The 21,359-nt window shown below is 45.0% G+C and overlaps 1 protein-coding gene across 9 annotated transcripts; it reads left to right on the top strand.

The window, feature by feature from the left end:
- LOC117438732 (uncharacterized) lies at nucleotides 1–19,790 on the top strand. Of its 9 annotated transcripts, none has more exons than XR_004550969.1 (5): nucleotides 1–28; nucleotides 13,487–13,792; nucleotides 16,631–16,773; nucleotides 18,775–18,889; nucleotides 19,727–19,790. XR_004550969.1 is itself a non-coding variant. In XM_034074168.1 (3 exons), the coding sequence occupies exons 1-3, from the start codon at nucleotides 15,163–15,165 to the stop codon at nucleotides 17,940–17,942; spliced, it is 753 nt and encodes a 250-aa protein (XP_033930059.1). In that variant the 5' UTR covers nucleotides 14,684–15,162; the 3' UTR covers nucleotides 17,943–17,978. The 9 variants fall into 9 exon arrangements, 1 of the variants encoding a protein (XP_033930059.1); XR_004550968.1 differs by having other exon boundaries at nucleotides 16,626–16,773; XR_004550967.1 differs by lacking the exons at nucleotides 1–28; nucleotides 13,487–13,792 and adding exons at nucleotides 15,190–15,609; nucleotides 15,726–16,015.
- The last annotated feature ends 1,569 nt before the right edge of the window (nucleotides 19,791–21,359 follow it).

The raw sequence follows: 21,359 nt of genomic DNA, 5'->3' as shown, positions 1-21,359 counted from the left end.
CACAGTGAGAAACGGTCGCTAGGTTCAGGTAAGCACTCAGTAAGACTAATTCTAAACATATTAACAGGAATTCCATTTACTTCATCCCATTCCTGACTAGTTCTAAGCTATTTTTGGTACTTAAGTATTATGGTCATTTCTGGCTGTTTTAAGCTGCTCTTGCCTATTTCTAATGTGCTTCAGGCTATTTCTAACCTCTTGATGCCCATTTCTAATTCTTCTGAAGCCATTCTGGCAGTTTCCAAACCATTTTTGGTTCCATTTCCTACCCATTTCTAGCCTGGTCTTCCCCGTTCCTAGCTTGGTTTAACTCCTGTATGGTCATTTTTATCTTACTCTTCTCCGTTTCTAAACCTTTTTTTAGATTCTTTTGGCACATTGTAAACAATGGAGAGGCTTTTCCATCTTATTCTGCCCATTCCTTACTAGTTTTAAGCTGGTTTTGGCTCCTTCTTTAGTATTTGTGGTCATTTTCTGGCCTGTTTTAAGCTGCTCTTGCCTATTTCTAATGTGCTTCAGGCTATTTCTAACCTCTTGATGCCCATTTCTAATTCTTCTGAAGCCATTCTGGCAGTTTCCAAACCATTTTGGTCCATTTCCTACCCATTTCTAGCCTGGTCTTGCCCGTTTCCTAGCTTGGTTTAACTCCTGTATGGTCATTTTTATTTTACTCTTCTCCGTTTCTAAACCTTTTTTAGATTCTTTTGGCACATTGTAAACAATGGAGAGGCTTTTCCATCTTATTCTGCCCAATCCTTACTAGTTTTTAAGCTGGTTTTGGCTCCTTCTTTAGTATTTGTGGTCATTTCTGGCCTGTTTTAAGCTGCTCTTGCCTCTTTCTAATGTGCTTCAGGCTATTTCTAACCTCTTGATGCCCATTTCTAATTCTTCTGAAGCCATTCTGGCAGTTTCCAAACCATTTTGGTCCATTTCCTACCCATTTCTAGCCTGGTCTTGCCCTTTCCTAGCTTGGTTTAACTCCTGTATGGTCATTTTTATTTTACTCTTCTCCGTTTCTAAACCTTTTTTAGATTCTTTTGGCAAATTGTAAACAATGGAGAGGCTTTTCCATCTTATTCTGCCCAATCCTTACTAGTTTTAAGCTGGTTTTGGCTCCTTCTTTAGTATTTGTGGTCATTTCTGGGCCTGTTTTAAGCTGCTCTTGCCTATTTCTAATGTGCTTCAGGCTATTTCTAACCTCTTGATGCCCATTTCTAATTCTTCTGAAGCCATTCTGGCAGTTTCCAAACCATTTTGGTCCATTTCCTACCCATTTCTAGCCTGGTCTTGCCCTTCCTAGCTTGGTTTAACTCCTGTATGGTCATTTTTATCTTTACTCTTCTCAGTTTCTAAACCTTTTTTTAGATTCTTTTGGCACATTGTAAACAATGGAGAGGCTTTTTCCATCTTATTCTGCCCAATCCTTACTAGTTTTAAGCTGGTTTTGGCTCCTTCTTTAGTATTTGTGGTCATTTCTGGCCTGTTTTAAGCTGCTCTTGCCTATTTCTAATGTGCTTCAGGCTATTTCTAACCTCTTGATGCCCATTTCTAATTCTTCTGAAGCCATTCTGGCAGTTTCCAAACCATTTTGGTCCATTTCCTACCCATTTCTAGCCTGGTCTTGCCCTTTCCTAGCTTGGTTTAACTCCTGTATGGTCATTTTTATCTTACTCTTCTGCCTTTCTAAACCTTTTTTAGATTCTTTTGGCACATTGTAAACAATGGAGAGGCTTTTCCATCTTATTCTGCCCAATCCTTACTAGTTTTAAGCTGGTTTTGGCTCCTTCTTTAGTATTTGTGGTCATTTCTGGCCTGTTTTAAGCTGCTCTTGCCTATTTCTAATGTGCTTCAGGCTATTTCTAACCTCTTGATGCCCATTTCTAATTCTTCTGAAGCCATTCTGGCAGTTTCCAAACCATTTTGGTCCATTTCCTACCCATTTCTAGCCTGGTCTTGCCCTTCCTAGCTTGGTTTAACTCCTGTATGGTCATTTTTATCTTTACTCTTCTCATTTCTAAACCTTTTTTAGATTCTTTTGGCACATTGTAAACAATGGAGAGGCTTTTCCATCTTATTCTGCCCAATTCCTTACTAGTTTTAAGCTGGTTTTGGCTACTTCTTTAGTATTTGTGGTCATTTTTGGCCTGTTTTAAGCTGCTCTTGCCTATTTCTAATGTGCTTCAGGCTATTTCTAACCTCTTGATGCCCATTTCTAATTCTTCTGAAGCCATTCTGGCAGTTTCCAAACCATTTTTGGTCCATTTCCTACCCATTTCTAGCCTGGTCTTGCCCTTTCCTAGCTTGGTTTAACTCCTGTATGGTCATTTTTTATCTTACTCTTCTCCATTTCTAAACCTTTTTTTAGATTCTTTTGGCACATTGTAAACAATGGAGAGGCTTTTCCATCTTATTCTGCCCATTCCTTACTAGTTTTAAGCTGGTTTTGGCTCCTTCTTTAGTATTTGTGGTCATTTTCTGGCCTGTTTTAAGCTGCTCTTGCCTATTTCTAATGTGCTTCAGGCTATTTCTAACCTCTTGATGCCCATTTCTAATTCTTCTGAAGCCATTCTGGCAGTTTCCAAACCATTTTGGTCCATTTCCTACCATTTCTAGCCTGGTCTTGCCGTTTCCTAGCTTGGTTTAACTCCTGTATGGTCATTTTTTATTTTACTCTTCTCCAGTTTCTAAACCTTTTTTAGATTCTTTTGGCACATTGTAAACAATGGAGAGGCTTTTCCATCTTATTCTGCCCAATCCTTACTAGTTTTAAGCTGGTTTTGGCTCCTTCTTCAGTATTTGTGGTCATTTCTGGGCTGTTTTTAAGCTGCTCTTGCCTATTTCTAATGTGCTTCAGGCTATTTCTAACCTCTTGATGCCCATTTCTAATTCTTCTGAAGCCATTCTGGCAGTTTCCAAACCATTTTGGTCATTTCCTACCATTTCTAGCCTGGTCTTGCCCCTTCCTAGCTTGGTTTAACTCCTGTATGGTCATTTTTATCTTTACTCTTCTCCATTTCTAAACCTTTTTTAGATTCTTTTGGCAAATTGTAAACAATGGAGAGGCTTTTCCATCTTATTCTGCCCAATCCTTACTAGTTTTAAGCTGGTTTTGGCTACTTCTTTAGTATTTGTGGTCATTTCTAGCCTGTTTTAAGCTGCTCTTGCCTATTTCTAATGTGCTTCAGGCTATTTCTAACCTCTTGATGCCGATTTCTAATTCTTCTGAAGCCATTCTGGCAGTTTCCAAACCATTTTGGTCCATTTCCTACCCATTTCTAGCCTGGTCTTGCCCTTTCCTAGCTTGGTTTAACTCCTGTATGGTCATTTTTATCTTACTCTTCTCATTTCTAAACCTTTTTTAGATTCTTTTGGCACATTGTAAACAATGGAGAGGCTTTTCCATCTTATTCTGCCCAATCCTTACTAGTTTTAAGCTGGTTTTGGCTCCTTCTTTAGTATTTGTGGTCATTTCTGGGCTGTTTTAAGCTGCTCTTGCCTATTTCTAATGTGCTTCAGGCTATTTCTAACCTCTTGATGCCCATTTCTAATTCTTCTGAAGCCATTCTGGCAGTTTCCAAACCATTTTGGTCCATTTCCTACCCATTTCTAGCCTGGTCTTTGCCCTTCCTAGCTTGGTTTAACTCCTGTATGGTCATTTTTATCTTTACTCTTCTCGCATTTCTAAACCTTTTTTTAGATTCTTTTGGCACATTGTAAACAATGGAGAGGCTTTTCCATCTTATTCTGCCCAATTCCTTACTAGTTTTAAGCTGGTTTTGGCTCCTTCTTTAGTATTTGTGGTCATTTTCTGGCCTGTTTTAAGCTGCTCTTGCCTATTTCTAATGTGCTTCAGGCTATTTCTAACCTCTTGATGCCCATTTCTAATTCTTCTGAAGCCATTCTGGCAGTTTCCAAACCATTTTGGTCCATTTCCTACCCATTTCTAGCCTGGTCTTTGCCCTTTCCTAGCTTGGTTTAACTCCTGTATGGTCATTTTTATCTTACTCTTCTCCATTTCTAAACCTTTTTTTAGATTCTTTTGGCACATTGTAAACAATGGAGAGGCTTTTCCATCTTATTCTGCCCAATCCTTACTAGTTTTAAGCTGGTTTTGGCTACTTCTTTAGTATTTGTGGTCATTTCTGGCCTGTTTTAAGCTGCTCTTGCCTATTTCTAATGTGCTTCAGTCTATTTCTAACCTCTTGATGCCCATTTCTAATTCTTCTGAAGCCATTCTGGCAGTTTCCAAACCATTTTGGTCCATTTCCTACCCATTTCTAGCCTGGTCTTCCCCTTCCTAGCTTGGTTTAACTCCTGTATGGTCACTTTTTATCTTACTCTCTGCCATTTCTAAACCTTTTTTAGATTCTTTTTTGGCACATTGTAAACAATGGAGAGCTTTTTCCATCTATTCTGCCCATTCCCTTACTAGTTTTAAGCTGGTTTTGGTACCTTCTTTAGTATTTGTGGTCATTTTTGGCCTGTTTTAAGCTGCTCTTGCCTATTTCTAATGTGCTTCAGGCTATTCTAACCTCCTGATGCCCATTTCTAATTCTTCTGAAGCATTCTGGCAGTTTCCAAACCATTTTGGTCCATTTCCTACCATTTCTAGCCTGGTCTTGCCCTTCCTAGCTTGGTTTAACTCCTGTATGGTCATTTTTATCTTTACTCTTCTGCATTTCTAAACCTTTTTTTAGATTCTTTTGGCACATTGTAAACAATGGAGAGGCTTTCCATCTTATTCTGCCCAATCCTTACTAGATTTAAGCTGGTTTTGGCTCCTTCTTTAGTATTTGTGGTCATTTTTGGCCTGTTTTAAGCTGCTCTTGCCTATTTCTAATGTGCTTCAGGCTATTTCTAACCTCTTGATGCCCATTTCTAATTCTTCTGAAGCCATTCTGGCAGTTTCCAAACCATTTTGGTCCATTTCCTACCCATTTCTAGCCTGGTTTTGCCGTTTCCTAGCTTGGTTTAACTCCTGTATGGTCATTTTTATTTTACTCTTCTCCGTTTCTAAACCTTTTTTAGATTCTTTTGGCACATTGTAAACAATGGAGAGGCTTTTTCCATCTTATTCTGCCCAATCCTTACTAGTTTTTAAGCTGGTTTTGGCTCCTTCTTCAATATTTGTGGTCATTTCTGGGCTGTTTTAAGCTGCTCTGCCTTTTTCTAATGTGCTTCAGGCTATTTCTAACCTCTTGATGCCCATTTCTAATTCTTCTGAAGCCATTCTGGCAGTTTCCAAACCATTTTGGTTCATTTCCTACCCATTTCTAGCCTGGTCTTCCCCTTCCTAGCTTGGTTTAACTCCTGTATGGTCATTTTTTATCTTACTGTTCTGCATTTCTAAACCTTTTTTAGATTCTTTTGGCACATTGTAAACAATGGAGAGGCTTTTTCCATCTTATTCTGCCCATTCCTTACTAGTTTTAAGCTGGTTTTGGCTCCTTCTTTAGTATTTGTGGTCATTTTTGGCCTGTTTTAAGCTGCTCTTGCCTATTTCTAATGTGCTTCAGGCTATTTCTAACCTCTTGATGCCCATTTCTAATTCTTCTGAAGCCATTCTGGCAGTTTCCAAACCATTTTGGTCCATTTCCTACCCATTTCTAGCCTGGTTCTTGCCCTTCCTAGCTTGGTTTAACTCCTGTATGGTCATTTTTATCTTACTGTTCTGCATTTCTAAACCTTTTTTAGATTCTTTTGGCACATTGTAAACAATGGAGAGGCTTTTCCATCTTATTCTGCCCAGTCCTTACTAGTTTTAAGCTGGTTTTGGCTACTTCTTTAGTATTTGTGGTCATTTTTGGCCTGTTTTAAGCTGCTCTTGCCTATTTCTAATGTGCTTCAGGCTATTTCTAACCTCTTGATGCCCATTTCTAATTCTTCTGAAGCCATTCTGGCAGTTTCCAAACCATTTTGGTCCATTTCCTACCCATTTCTAGCCTGGTTTTGCCGTTTCCTAGCTTGGTTTAACTCCTGTATGGTCATTTTTATCTTACTCTTCTCCGTTTCTAAACCTTTTTTAGATTCTTTTGGCACATTGTAAACAATGGAGAGGCTTTTCCATCTTATTCTGCCCAATCCTTACTAGATTTAAGCTGGTTTTGGCTCCTTCTTTAGTATTGTGGTCATTTTTGGCCTGTTTTTAAGCTGCTCTTGCCTATTTCTAATGTGCTTCAGGCTATTTCTAACCTCTTGATGCCCATTTCTAATTCTTCTGAAGCCATTCTGGCAGTTTCCAAACCATTTTGGTCCATTTCCTACCCATTTCTAGCCTGGTTTTGCCGTTTCCTAGCTTGGTTTAACTCCTGTATGGTCATTTTTATTTTACTCTTCTCCGTTTCTAAACCTTTTTTAGATTCTTTTGGCACATTGTAAACAATGGAGAGGGTTTTCCATCTTATTCTGCCCAATCCTTACTAGTTTTAAGCTGGTTTTGGCTCCTTCTTCAATATTTGTGGTAATTTCTGGCCTGTTTTAAGCTGCTCTTGCCTAATTCTAATGTGCTTCAGGCTATTTCTAACCTCTTGATGCCCATTTCTAATTCTTCTGAAGCCATTCTGGCAGTTTCCAAACCATTTTGGTTCATTTCCTACCCATTTCTAGCCTGGTCTTGCCCTTCCTAGCTTGGTTTAACTCCTGTATGGTCATTTTTATCTTACTGTTCTGCATTTCTAAACCTTTTTTAGATTCTTTTGGCACATTGTAAACAATGGAGAGGCTTTTCCATCTTATTCTGCCCATTCCTTACTAGTTTTAAGCTGGTTTTGGCTCCTTCTTTAGTATTTGTGGTCATTTTTGGCCTGTTTTAAGCTGCTCTTGCCTATTTCTAATGTGCTTCAGGCTTATTTCTAACCTCTTGATGCCCATTTCTAATTCTTCTGAAGCCATTCTGGCAGTTTTCCAAACCATTTTGGTCCATTTCCTACCCATTTCTAGCCTGGTTTTGCCGTTTCCTAGCTTGGTTTAACTCCTGTATGGTCATTTTTATTTTACTCTTCTCCGTTTCTAAACCTTTTTTAGATTCTTTTGGCACATTGTAAACAATGGAGAGGCTTTTCCATCTTATTCTGCCCAATCCTTACTAGTTTAAGCTGGTTTTGGCTCCTTCTTCAATATTTGTGGTCATTTCTGGGCTGTTTTTAAGCTGCTCTTGCCTATTTTCTAATGTGCTTCAGGCTATTTCTAACCTCTTGATGCCCATTTCTAATTCTTCTGAAGCCATTCTGGCAGTTTCCAAACCATTTTGGTTCATTTCCTACCCATTTCTAGCCTGGTCTTCCCCTTTCCTAGCTTGGTTTAACTCCTGTATGGTCATTTTTATCTTACTCTTCTGCATTTCTAAAACTTTTTTTAGATTCTTTTGGCACATTGTAAACAATGGAGAGGCTTTTCCATCTTATTCTGCCCAATCCTTACTAGTTTTAAGCTGGTTTTGGCTCCTTCTTCATATTTGTGGTCATTTTTGGCCTGTTTTAAGCTGCTCTTGCCTTTTTCTAATGTGCTTCAGGCTATTTCTAACCTCTTGATGCCCATTTCTAATTCTTCTGAAGCCATTCTGGCAGTTTCCAAACCATTTTGGTTCATTTCCTACCCATTTCTAGCCTGGTCTTCCCCTTCCCTAGCTTGGTTTAACTCCTGTATGGTCATTTTTATCTTACTCTTCTGCATTTCTAAACCTTTTTTAGATTCTTTTGGCACATTGTAAACAATGGAGAGGCTTTTCCATCTTATTCTGCCCATTCCTTACTAGTTTTAAGCTGGTTTTGGCTCCTTCTTTAGTATTTGTGGTCATTTTTGGCCTGTTTTAAGCTGCTCTTGCCTATTTCTAATGTGCTTCAGGCTATTTCTAACCTCTTGATGCCCATTTCTAATTCTTCTGAAGCCATTCTGGCAGTTTCCAAACCATTTTGGTCCATTTCCTACCCATTTCTAGCCTGGTCTTGCCCTTCCTAGCTTGGTTTAACTCCTGTATGGTCATTTTTTATCTTACTGTTCTGCATTTCTAAACCTTTTTTTAGATTCTTTTGGCACATTGTAAACAATGGAGAGGCTTTTCCATCTTATTCTGCCCAATCCTTACTAGATTTAAGCTGGTTTTGGCTCCTTCTTTAGTATTTGTGGTCATTTTTGGCCTGTTTTAAGCTGCTCTTGCCTATTTCTAATGTGCTTCAGGCTATTTCTAACCTCTTGATGCCCATTTCTAATTCTTCTGAAGCCATTCTGGCAGTTTCCAAACCATTTTGGTCCATTTCCTACCCATTTCTAGCCTGGTTTTGCCGTTTCCTAGCTTGGTTTAACTCCTGTATGGTCATTTTTATTTTACTCTTCTCCGTTTCTAAACCTTTTTTTAGATTCTTTTGGCACATTGTAAACAATGGAGAGGCTTTTCCATCTTATTCTGCCCAATCCTTACTAGTTTTAAGCTGGTTTTGGCTCCTTCTTCAATATTTGTGGTCATTTCTGGGCTGTTTTAAGCTGCTCTTGCCTTTTTCTAATGTGCTTCAGGCTATTTCTAACCTCTTGATGCCCATTTCTAATTCTTCTGAAGCCATTCTGGCAGTTTCCAAACCATTTTGGTTCATTTCCTACCCATTTCTAGCCTGGTCTTTCCCCTTCCTAGCTTGGTTTAACTCCTGTATGGTCATTTTTATCTTACTCTTCTGCATTTCTAAACCTTTTTTAGATTCTTTTGGCACATTGTAAACAATGGAGAGGCTTTTCCATCTTATTCTGCCCATTCCTTACTAGTTTTAAGCTGGTTTTGGCTACTTCTTTAGTATTTGTGGTCATTTTTGGCCTGTTTTAAGCTGCTCTTGCCTATTTCTAATGTGCTTCAGGCTATTTCTAACCTCTTGATGCCCATTTCTAATTCTTCTGAAGCCATTCTGGCAGTTTCCAAACCATTTGGTCCATTTCCTACCCATTTCTAGCCTGGTTTTGCCGTTTCCTAGCTTGGTTTAACTCCTGTATGGTCATTTTTATCTTACTGTTCTGCATTTCTAAACCTTTTTTTAGATTCTTTTGGCACATTGTAAACAATGGAGAGGCTTTTCCATCTTATTCTGCCCAGTCCTTACTAGTTTTAAGCTGGTTTTGGCTACTTCTTTAGTATTTGTGGTCATTTTTGGCCTGTTTTAAGCTGCTCTTGCCTATTTCTAATGTGCTTCAGGCTATTTCTAACCTCTTGATGCCCATTTCTAATTCTTCTGAAGCCATTCTGGCAGTTTCCAAACCATTTTGGTCCATTTCCTACCCATTTCTAGCCTGGTTTTGCCGTTTCCTAGCTTGGTTTAACTCCTGTATGGTCATTTTTATCTTACTCTTCTCCGTTTCTAAACCTTTTTTAGATTCTTTTGGCACATTGTAAACAATGGAGAGGCTTTTCCATCTTATTCTGCCCAATCCTTACTAGATTTAAGCTGGTTTTGGCTCCTTCTTTAGTATTTGTGGTCATTTTTGGCCTGTTTTAAGCTGCTCTTTGCCTATTTCTAATGTGCTTCAGGCTATTTCTAACCTCTTGATGCCCATTTCTAATTCTTCTGAAGCCATTCTGGCAGTTTCCAAACCATTTTGGTCCATTTCCTACCCATTTCTAGCCTGGTTTTGCCGTTTCCTAGCTTGGTTTAACTCCTGTATGGTCATTTTTATTTTACTCTTCTCCGTTTCTAAACCTTTTTTAGATTCTTTTGGCACATTGTAAACAATGGAGAGGCTTTTCCATCTTATTCTGCCCAATCCTTACTAGTTTTAAGCTGGTTTTGGCTCCTTCTTCAATATTTGTGGTCATTTCTGGCCTGTTTTAAGCTGCTCTTGCCTAATTCTAATGTGCTTCAGGCTATTTCTAACCTCTTGATGCCCATTTCTAATTCTTCTGAAGCCATTCTGGCAGTTTCCAAACCATTTTGGTTCATTTCCTACCCATTTCTAGCCTGGTCTTCCCCTTCCTAGCTTGGTTTAACTCCTGTATGGTCATTTTTATCTTACTCTTCTGCATTTCTAAACCTTTTTTAGATTCTTTTGGCACATTGTAAACAATGGAGAGGCTTTTCCATCTTATTCTGCCCATTCCTTACTAGTTTTAAGCTGGTTTTGGCTCCTTCTTTAGTATTTGTGGTCATTTTTGGCCTGTTTTAAGCTGCTCTTGCCTATTTCTAATGTGCTTCAGGCTATTTCTAACCTCTTGATGCCCATTTCTAATTCTTCTGAAGCCATTCTGGCAGTTTCCAAACCATTTTGGTCCATTTCCTACCCATTTCTAGCCTGGTTTTGCCGTTTCCTAGCTTGGTTTAACTCCTGTATGGTCATTTTTATTTTACTCTTCTCCGTTTCTAAACCTTTTTTAGATTCTTTTGGCACATTGTAAACAATGGAGAGGCTTTTCCATCTTATTCTGCCCAATCCTTACTAGTTTTAAGCTGGTTTTGGCTCCTTCTTCAATATTTGTGGTCATTTCTGGGCTGTTTTAAGCTGCTCTTGCCTTTTTCTAATGTGCTTCAGGCTATTTCTAACCTCTTGATGCCCATTTCTAATTCTTCTGAAGCCATTCTGGCAGTTTCCAAACCATTTTGGTTCATTTCCTACCCATTTCTAGCCTGGTCTTCCCCTTCCTAGCTTGGTTTAACTCCTGTATGGTCATTTTTATCTTACTCTTCTGCATTTCTAAACCTTTTTTAGATTCTTTTGGCACATTGTAAACAATGGAGAGGCTTTTCCATCTTATTCTGCCCATTCCTTACTAGTTTTAAGCTGGTTTTGGCTACTTATTTAGTATTTGTGGTCATTTTTGGCCTGTTTTAAGCTGCTCTTGCCTTTTTCTAATGTGCTTCAGGCTATTTCTAACCTCTTGATGCCCATTTCTAATTCTTCTGAAGCCATTCTGGCAGTTTCCAAACCATTTTGGTTCATTTCCTACCCATTTCTAGCCTGGTCTTCCCCTTCCTAGCTTGGTTTAACTCCTGTATGGTCATTTTTATCTTACTCTTCTGCATTTCTAAACCTTTTTTAGATTCTTTTGGCACATTGTAAAACAATGGAGAGGCTTTTCCATCTTATTCTGCCCATTCCTTACTAGTTTTAAGCTGGTTTTGGCTACTTATTTAGTATTTGTGGTCATTTTTGGCCTGTTTTAAGCTGCTCTTGCCTATTTCTAATGTGCTTCAGGCTATTTCTAACCTCTTGATGCCCATTTCTAATTCTTCTGAAGCCATTCTGGCAGTTTCCAAACCATTTTGGTCCATTTCCTACCCATTTCTAGCCTGGTCTTGCCCTTCCTAGCTTGGTTTAACTCCTGTATGGTCATTTTTATCTTACTGTTCTGCATTTCTAAACCTTTTTTAGATTCTTTTGGCACATTGTAAACAATGGAGAGGCTTTTCCATCTTATTCTGCCCAATCCTTACTAGATTTAAGCTGGTTTTGGCTCCTTCTTTAGTATTTGTGGTCATTTTTGGCCTGTTTTAAGCTGCTCTTGCCTATTTCTAATGTGCTTCAGGCTATTTCTAACCTCTTGATGCCCATTTCTAATTCTTCTGAAGCCATTCTGGCAGTTTCCAAACCATTTTGGTCCATTTCCTACCCATTTCTAGCCTGGTCTTGCCCTTCCTAGCTTGGTTTAACTCCTGTATGGTCATTTTTATCTTACTGTTCTGCATTTCTAAACCTTTTTTAGATTCTTTTGGCACATTGTAAACAATGGAGAGGCTTTTCCATCTTATTCTGCCATTCCTTACTAGTTTTAAGCTGGTTTTGGCTCCTTCTTTAGTATTTGTGGTCATTTTTGGCCTGTTTTAAGCTGCTCTTGCCTATTTCTAATGTGCTTCAGGCTATTTCTAACCTCTTGATGCCCATTTCTAATTCTTCTGAAGCCATTCTGGCAGTTTCCAAACCATTTTGGTCCATTTCCTACCCATTTCTAGCCTGGTTTTGCCGTTTCCCTAGCTTGGTTTAACTCCTGTATGGTCATTTTTATTTTACTCTTCTCCGTTTCTAAACCTTTTTTAGATTCTTTTGGCACATTGTAAACAATGGAGAGGCTTTTCCATCTTATTCTGCCCAATCCTTACTAGTTTTAAGCTGGTTTTGGCTCCTTCTTCAATATTTGTGGTCATTTTCTGGTCTGTTTTAAGCTGCTCTTGCCTTTTTCTAATGTGCTTCAGGCTATTTCTAACCTCTTGATGCCCATTTCTAATTCTTCTGAAGCCATTCTGGCAGTTTCCAAACCATTTTGGTTCATTTCCTACCCATTTCTAGCCTGGTCTTGCCCTTCCTAGCTTGGTTTAACTCCTGTATGGTCATTTTTATCTTACTGTTCTGCATTTCTAAACCTTTTTTAGATTCTTTTGGCACATTGTAAACAATGGAGAGGCTTTTCCATCTTATTCTGCCCATTCCTTACTAGTTTTAAGCTGGTTTTGGCTACTTCTTTAGTATTTGTGGTCATTTTTGGCCTGTTTTAAGCTGCTCTTGCCTATTTCTAATGTGCTTCAGGCTATTTCTAACCTCTTGATGCCCATTTCTAATTCTTCTGAAGCCATTCTGGCAGTTTCCAAACCATTTTGGTCCATTTCCTACCCATTTCTAGCCTGGTCTTGCCCTTCCTAGCTTGGTTTAACTCCTGTATGGTCATTTTTATCTTACTGTTCTGCATTTCTAAACCTTTTTTAGATTCTTTTGGCACATTGTAAACAATGGAGAGGCTTTTCCATCTTATTCTGCCCATTCCTTACTAGTTTTAAGCTGGTTTTGGCTCCTTCTTTAGTATTTGTGGTCATTTTTGGCCTGTTTTAAGCTGCTCTTGCCTATTTCTAATGTGCTTCAGGCTATTTCTAACCTCTTGATGCCCATTTCTAATTCTTCTGAAGCCATTCTGGCAGTTTCCAAACCATTTTGGTCCATTTCCTACCCATTTCTAGCCTGGTCTTGCCCTTTCCTAGCTTGGTTTAACTCCTGTATGGTCATTTTTATCTTACTCTTCTCCATTTCTAAACCTTTTTTAGATTCTTTTGTCACATTGTAAACAATGGAGAGGCTTTTCCATCTTGTTCTGCCCATTCCTTACTAGTTTTAAACTGTTTCTTTGTTACTTCTATTTGTGGTAATTTCTGTCCTGTTTTAAGCTGCTCTTGGTTATTTGTAATCTTCTTTAGGCTATTTCTAACCTATTGATGCCCACTTGTTTCTCTTTTGAAGCCATTCTGGCAGTTTCCAAGCCCTTTTGGTCCATTTCTTGTCATGTGTTGTCCCCCCCAATACGGCATCTGCTTTTCCCCACCACGCCAATTTGTCTTCCCCCCCGCCACTCCCCCCTGTTCTTCTATCCGGTATCCCACTCTTCACCCCTTTCTCATCATCTATCCCTTTTAACCGCCATTATTCCCACACCCCCACCCCCCTTCTCTACCATCTGTCCCCCCTAACAGCCATTCTCCCCCCCCTTCCCCACTATCTCTCCCATTTAAACCCCTTTCCTCCGTCATCACAAGAGTCTTCCCGCCCACCAAAGCCCGAACTAACCTTCGTCCAGCAAGTCTCGATCTTTACCGTGCCGAGCTAAACCCTGCTGAGCTCCGTAACCGTGCACGTACAGAAAACAAAGCTGCGTTCCAGCCCTCACCGCTGTCTGCTCCTTCCCGGGCACTGCCATCGCTCCCTCACACAAAAGGACACCGCTGATTGGCCACCGGTCTCTAGGCGGGAAAACGGTCCCTCAGCCGTGCGGCCCGGGATTGGACGGCGCTGACCCTCCGCCCCGCCCCCCCGGGTGGCTTCAGCTCTGCTCGGCTCACTTCGGGTTAGCATAGCCTGCGTTAGTTTACCACGGCTGTGTGGTTTGGCATAGCCTGGGGAAGCATAGCATAGCCTCCATCCAGCGTGAGATTAAGATGAGTGAGATTAGACCTGGGTGAGATTGACTGGGGGGAGACTGACCCTAGTCAGATTTGTCCTGGGTCAGATTTGTCCCTGGTCAGATTACCCCAGGGGTCAGATTAGCTCGAGTCAGGTTAGTCCGGGTCAGATTAGTCCGGGTCAGATTAGCCCGGTCAGATTAGCCCAGGTCGGATTATCCCGGGTCAGATTAGCTTGGGTGACCCGGTTTGGATCATCCCGGGTCATTTAGCTCAGATAAGAGACAGGTGAGATTAGACGGGTGAGATTATCCTAGCCTCCTTAACTTAGTTTAGTCTGAGTTACCTTGAGTTAGTCTTGGTTAACCTGGATTAGCCTATCCTCAGTTAGCCTGGGTTAGATGAGCCTGGATTAGATGGGGTTAGCCTACCCTATCATAGGGCGGGGTATATGGGAGGACAATACTGGGGTTTTTGGGGATATGGAGTCCCTACATGGGGGTCTGTGGGGGGATTTGGGGGTCTGGAGTCCCTGCATGGGGGTCTATGGGTGTATTTGGGGGTCTGGAGTCCCTACATGGGGGTCTGGGGGGATTTGGGGGTCTGAAGTCCCAGTATGGGGGTCTGTGGGGGGATTTGGGGGTCTGAAGTCCCAGTATGGGGGTCTGTGGGGGGATTTGGAGTCCCTGTATGGGGGTCTATGGAGGGATTTGGGGGTCTGGAGTCTCTCCGTGGTGTTCTGTAGGGGTGTGGAGACCCCTTATGGGGTGTATGGGGGAATACGGGGGGATATGGGGTTCTGGAGTCCCTAGATGACGTGTGGGGCAATAGGGGGGGGATACGGGGTTCTGTGGGGCTTTATGAGGGGTATCTGGAGTTCTGCATTCCCATTATGGGGTTCTGTGGGGGCCCTGCGAGCCCCGAGAGGAGGGAACGGGACGGGAACGGAGCTTCCGGCCGCGCCGCGCTCGTCAGGGCCATCTTGGAACAAAAAAATGGCGGCAGCGCAGGCGCGGTGCGGCCGTTACCACGGCAACGCGGACGCCATGAGGGGTGAGGTGCCGTACTCAGGCTAGCACCTCACCAAGATGGCCGCCCCGTAGTGCCGTACGTCAAAATGGCGTCTCACTAATTTGGCCTGTCCCGGCGCCCGTACTCAAGATGGCGCCTATCAAGTGGCATCAGTGCACCCCCCCCCCGTGCCCGCCCCTGTCTCCCCTCTCCCCATGGCGGCGCAGAGCCGCGCTCCCCCCCAGCCGCCTCCCTCCCCTCTCCTCACGGCTCCTGCTCCCGCACCTCTCTCTGCACCTCCTCCATGGCCGCCCTATGGCGGCGGGCGGGGCGGGGAGGGGCGGGAGGGGGCAGGAGGAGGAAGGGAACCGAGTGGTTCCGGGAGGAGCCGACACCTCCCATTGCCCCCCCCGCCGGGCACGGCTCAGCCCGGATCGGCACGGCACGGCTCGGCTCGGCCCAGGGTAGAACCGGGGCACCGAGGGGGTCTGGGGCAGGCCGGCAGCCGGAGGGGGGCAGTCGCGGGGGGGCGGCGCTGCTGTCCCGGCCTGCAGCGGGGACCGTGTCCCCCTTCCCATCCCTCCTGCCGGAGGCACTCGTGTTCCCCGCGGCCGCTCCGGGTCACGGTCTCCACGGCAACAGCTGCTGCCGCCGCTCCGGGTCACGGTCTCCACGGCAACAGCTGCTGCCGCCGCTGCTGCACGGACTCGGCATCCACCTCCTGCACGGCGCCACCACCGTGGTCTTTGGGGTACGGACAAACGGGGGGGGGGGGAGAGACACTGGGGGTGCTGCGACCCATGGAGAGCCGCAGAAACAGTTTGCCAGGGCTTCCCAAGGTGCTCGATTGTTTTGTTCTGTGTGCAGGATGTTTCTCATCACACCCCAAAGCTTTTCCAGGAGTCAAACGCATCGGTTTCCCTCTCTTCCCCCAAGAAAGGGGAAGTTTGTGGCCGGTTGCAATGATAGCACCTGGAGTGGTGCTGCCCTGAAACAGGATGAAATGGCTGCATCCTTCCGGGAGGCTGCCTCCGAAAGCAGAATTGCCCTGTGAGCTGGAGAGGTGCCCCTGCAGTGAGGGCCCGTGCCCAGGGAGGCATGGGGAGCTGGGGACTTGGCACTTTCCTGCCTATCATAGAGGACTGTGATGTACGATGGTAATGAATGCATCTTTATTTATAGATATGATACTATGAAATAGCTTTATTATCCCTTGCTAAAAATGCTTCCTTTTTTGCTTTCTTAGCAGTCAGTGCAAAAATTCAAGTTAATATCATAATATCATGGTAAAAGCTGCAAGCTCTGAAGTGGTACAGGCTGGCAGGAAGCTCCCAGTGTATGGTTTGGTGTGAGCAGCACCGATGTATTAGGTTTGGCATAGTAGTACATGGGTTTTTTTTTCTTGTTTTTAGTGGCCATCTATGCCATCTATGCATCTATGCTTAACTTGTTAACAATTTATGTTCATATGTACGAGGAGGAGGAACATAAAGATGATGTAAGGATAGACAGGTTTGTAAAACCAGCCATTTCTTCAAGGGACGGCTGCTGCAGCAATACCCTGCTTGCACGATGCCCTATATGAGTGTCTGTTTTGAGCGAGTTTTACACGTGACCTGCACCCTGATCATGCGTTCTTTTTAGGCTGCACACCCGCCTATCAGCCTCATCAGCGTTGATGCTGTGGACCCACATCAGTGGTTTCTTGAGCTTTGAGAAAAACCCAGTTCTTGTTCTTAGATAAATACAAGAACCCTTCTGTTTCAGAGCAGCGTGCAGCCATGTGCACACTGTGTGTGCCAGAACAGACCCTTTCAAGAGCTCCAGAAGACTTTTTTAGCCTCTTTCTTTCATCTGCAAGACCAAAAAGGAAAGAGAGGTTTCTGCAACTGGGAAGCAGGAGAAGAGAGCGGAGGTATGTCTGGTAATCGTAGCACATGCTTCTCTGACCTTGCCGAGAGAGGAAATCCATTTACTCTCTGCTTTCATCGATTGGTCTGTAATTTGCCTGTAGTTATCCTCCCCATTTCTACATTTTACAGAATCATGGAATGGTTCATGTTGGAAGGGACCTTAAAGCTCATCCAGCTCCAACCCCTGCCACAGGCAGGCAGGGACACCTCACACTAGAGCAGGTTGCTCCAAGCCCCTGTGTCCAACCTGGACTTGAACACTGCCAGGGATGGGGCAGCCACAGCTTCTCTGTGCACCCTGTGCCAGCGCCTCAGCACCCTCACGGGGAACAGCTTCTGCCTAAGAGCTCAGCTCCGTTTCCCCTCGGGCAGGTTCAAGCCATTCCCCTTGGCCTGTCCCTACAGGCCCTTGTCCCAAGCCCCTCTCCAGGTTTCCTGCAGCCCCTTTAGGCACTGGAGCTGCTCTCAGGTCTCCCCTTCAGGAGCCTTCTCTTGTCCAGGCTGCCCCAGCCCAGCTCTCTCAGCCTGGCTCCAGAGCATAGCTGCTCCAGCCCTCGCAGCAGCTCCATGGTTTCCTCTGGCTCGCTTGAGCAGCTCCACGTCCCTCTTGAGCTGGGGCTGAAGATGTGGATGCAGGACTTTGTTTCCTCTTACATTGGCATAATGCAGAGTGACACTTTAACAGCTGGACAGATGTAGATTCTCCTACCTGGGGCCAGTAAATGAGAGCAAAACCACATCCTCTGCTTGAACAAGGAAGAAATTATTTTGTTCACCTTGTTTACGTGCTTAATTCAAGAAGTTTTTTCCCTTCCAGTCAATTACATTCACGTAATTGAAAACATTGTCCCAGGAAATCTCAGCTTGGTTTGCTTTCCTGCTCGGAGACCATTGCGCTGCTTTTTGCTTAAACAGCAATTGCTTTGCTTGCAGGCTGTTTTGCAGCAGCTCTATGGCTATGGGGAATTACCAGTGTTTTTCTAATCATCCTGTTGGATGTTGTGACAATGCAGGTCCCCGGTTTCCTCTTGACATTTGGGTACTGCCAGCAGAGTTTGCAGCCCTTGGTGTTGTCTTTGTTGAATTAGGACCTGCACTGCTGAGGAGAAGGCAAGGCCTGGAGGGAGGGAGGGAGAACCAGGAACAGGTCAGCCCCAGTATTTTTCTGTAATGAGGGTGGTAAAGCACTGGCAGAGGTTGGCCAGAGAGGTGGTGGATGCCCCATCCCTGGGGACATTCAAGGCCAGGCTGGATGTGGTTCTGAGCACCCTGATGGAGTTGAAGATGTCCCTGCTCATGGCAGGGGAGGTTAGACCAGATGACCTTTAAAGGTTCCTTCCAACCAAAACCATCCTGTGCTCATATGATTAGAACCCCAGGGAATGCAGGCATTTCCCTACAGCTGCTGAGGGTCTCTTTAGAAGCCCAAGGCCACAGTTACCCTTCTTTCTTAGGGAAGGGCTTCCCGTCCTCACGCTCTTTGGTGTGTCTGGTGGCATTGTGCCCATGCCGAAGCTTGTCTTTGGCACCTTGAGCTAAAGTGCTTCACTGACATGAGGTTAAATTCATCTGGAGGAGCCTGTTTTAATGCAGCCAGGGAGGGGAAACTGGCTTATTATTTGCAGTACTGAGCTCTGTTCAGCAGGTGGGTCACGGTAAATGTTTGCTGCCACAAGTACCAGTACCAGTGCGAGTAACACCCAGCTCTGGGCAAATGCACCTTGATTTCAACCTATTTGAACTGGTCACTTACCAGCATAGCAAGTATCACATCCTGCAGGCAAAGCTGCTCAGGTGCAGCTGATGGATCCCTGAGCCCAGCAGGAGGCCTGAGGCTGCTTTTCCATTTACCTCTAAGAGCAATGACATTGGAACCACGGCAGGACGTAGAGCTTTCGTGTGCATAACCCCAAATGTATCTGCCTTTCCTAGCCTGCCAGGCAGGCAGCGTTAGTGCCGCTTTCTAGCTCACTAAAGGGTATTATCTGCTCAACATTTTCCAGTGACAAGACTTCACCTGTACCGTAGCTGATGGTGGGCTCACAGACCAGAACACACACAGCCTATTGCACAGATCGGCTTTCCTGGCAGCCCCGGGCAGCACTTGCAGGGACAGAGGTGTGTACTTAGCCCCTGATTCCAAGAAGATGCCGTAACATGGCTGTTTCTAACTCATTTATGCCCACTTCTAAACTGTTTTATTTGCTATTTCTAAATTCTTTCTGCCATTTCTAACCCGTGTTTGGTCACTTCTAACCCTTTTAAAGCCATTTCTTAAAATTTCCCTCTTTTTTGGGCCCTTTTCTCACTCTGTTTAAGCCACTTTTTTATTTCTCTAACCCATTTTTTCCCATTTGTCAGCAGCTTTAAGCCTTTTTTGACGATTTCTAACACAATTGTGGCCACTTCTAACTAGATTTAAACCCATTTTTAGCCATTTGCAACCCTTATATGTCCAATTCTAACCTGGTTTAAGCCATTTTGTCCATTTCTAAACTATTTTTTCTTCTAACCATTTTTTTTTGCCACTTCAAACACATTTTTGCCCATTTCTGAGCCTGGTTTAAGCCATTTTTCCCCATTTCTACCCTATTTTAAGCCATTTTAGTCTATTTCAAAACAATTCATGGCCATTTCTATCCCAGTTTTGCCCATTTCTTACCAGTTTTTAAGCCGTTTTTGGCAATTTCTAACCCATCTTTCCCATTTCTAACCCCTTTAAAGCTTTTTTGGGGGCTATTTCTGACCTGTCTGTGGCTGTTTCTGTCCCATATTTATCCACATCTTCCGCATTGTAGGCCATTTTTGCCCACTTCTAACCCATTTTTACCCATTTCTTGATTGTTTTAATCCATTTTGGGCCACTTGTGTTCCACTTTGGACCATTTGTAAGGTGTTTTGAACCATTTTTTTCATTTTCTAACCCATGTTTGCCCATTTCTTATCTCATTTTAGGTATGGGACGCCTAAAAATAGTTACTGAAAGAGACTAAAAGACAAGGACAGCTGGAAAAAACATGAATGAAAAAGGAAATAAATAAAATGTGTAAAGAAAATAAAAAGCAAAAGAGAAGAATGTGATTATAAATCCCCACAAAGCAAACACAAAGCAATAAAAGTCTGAAAGAATCTCGAATAGAAGTTCCCTGAGCAACTTTGCCCCAGCCCCAATATTGCAAACTGTCCCCACTCAGCAGCTGGGGTCCCCGGAGGCTGTCAACGGGGAGGGGAGCCGCCGTTGCTCTCAGGCCGTTGCTTCTGCAGCGTGTGCTGCCACCTCGTGTCCAAGCGTCGGTACTGCAGGTGCTGGAGGTGGGGGGGGCACGGCGTAGCTCGGGGCACTGCTCGCTGCTGCCATCCTGTGTCCAAAGCTCGGTACTGCAGGTGCCGGAGATGCGGGAGGGGAAGCAAAGGGGTGGCTCAGAGCAAAGGGAGGTGCTGCCCTCCTGTGGCCAAAACTACGAACTGCACGCCAAGAGGCCGGAGCCGCCCGAAGGGAACCGAGCGCAGCCGAAGCCGCCTGAGGGGGACGGAGCCGCCCGGAGGGACCGGAGTAGCTTCCATGGGGTCCCAGGGGAGCCGACAGCTGCCATTGCCCCCCCCGTTTGCCTCCGCCGAGTCCCGTTACCCCCATGATTCGCCTCGGCTCGGTACGGTACGGTCCGGGCCCGGTTCGGCGGCACAACCCGCACCCCGACTGGCTGAGACGCCTGTCAGTCACTCTTAGTCCCGCCCCGCTTCCGTTCGGCTTCTACACTGGCCCCCCCCACTCCTCTGATTGGCTGCGGCACTTGTCAGTCACGCCTAGTCCCGCCCGGCTCCGGCGGCGCGGGATCACTGCTCTGATTGGCTGCGGCGGTTGTCAATCACGCTTAGTCCCGCCCGGCGCCGGCGGCGCCCCCCCCACTCCTCTGATTGGCTGCGGCGGTTGTCAATCACGCTTAGTCCCGCCCTGCGCCGACGGCGCCCCCCCACGCCTCTGATTGGCTGCGGCGCTTGTCAATCACGCTTAGTCCCGCCCGGCGCCGACGGCGCCCCCCCACGCCTCTGATTGGCTGCGGCGGTTGTCAATCACGCTTAGTCCCGCCCGGCGCCCACGGCGCCCCCCCACGCCTCTGATTGGCTGCGGCGGTTGTCAATCACGCTTAGTCCCGCCCGGCGCCCAGGGCGCCCCCCCACGCCTCTGATTGGCTGCGGCGGTTGTCAATCACGCTTAGTCCCGCCCGGCGCCGGCTCCGCCCCCCACTCCTCTGATTGGCTGATGCGCACGTGACCCGCTCCTAGCCACGCCCCTCTCCGGCTCCGCCCCCCCTCTCCTCTGATTGGCTGATGCGCACGTGACCCGCTCCTAGCCACGCCCCTCGCCGGCTCCGCCCCCCCCCCCCTCTGATTGGCTGATGAGCACGTCACCCGCTCGTAGCCACCCCCCTCGCCGGCTCCGCCCCCCCCCCTCTTCTGATTGGCTGATGAGCACGTCACCCGCTCCTAGCCACGCCCCTCTCCGACACCGCCCCCCCACTCCTCTGATTGGCTGAGGCGAAGCCGAACCCTCCCGAAGCGGCGGAACCGGCCGAAGAGAACCGAGCGG

This window comes from Melopsittacus undulatus, unplaced genomic scaffold (genome assembly GCF_012275295.1).
Source record: "Melopsittacus undulatus isolate bMelUnd1 unplaced genomic scaffold, bMelUnd1.mat.Z mat_scaffold_581_arrow_ctg1, whole genome shotgun sequence".
In the NCBI taxonomy this organism is placed as follows: Eukaryota; Metazoa; Chordata; class Aves; order Psittaciformes; family Psittaculidae; genus Melopsittacus; species Melopsittacus undulatus.
The sequence above is the reverse complement of the archived record's forward strand: the minus strand, read 5'-3'. Positions and strand labels throughout refer to the sequence as shown.

Excerpts from the sequence above, each read along its gene's own strand:
- LOC117438732 (XM_034074168.1), top strand. The coding sequence starts at position 15,163 with ATGGCCGCCCTATGGCGGCGGGCGGGGCGGGGAGGGGCGGGAGGGGGC. Across the intron at positions 15,610-16,625 it reads CCACCACCGTGGTCTTTGGG|AGCAGCGTGCAGCCATGTGC; the intron begins GTACGGACAAAC and ends CTTCTGTTTCAG. Across the intron at positions 16,774-17,784 it reads AGCAGGAGAAGAGAGCGGAG|GTCCCCGGTTTCCTCTTGAC; the intron begins GTATGTCTGGTA and ends GTGACAATGCAG.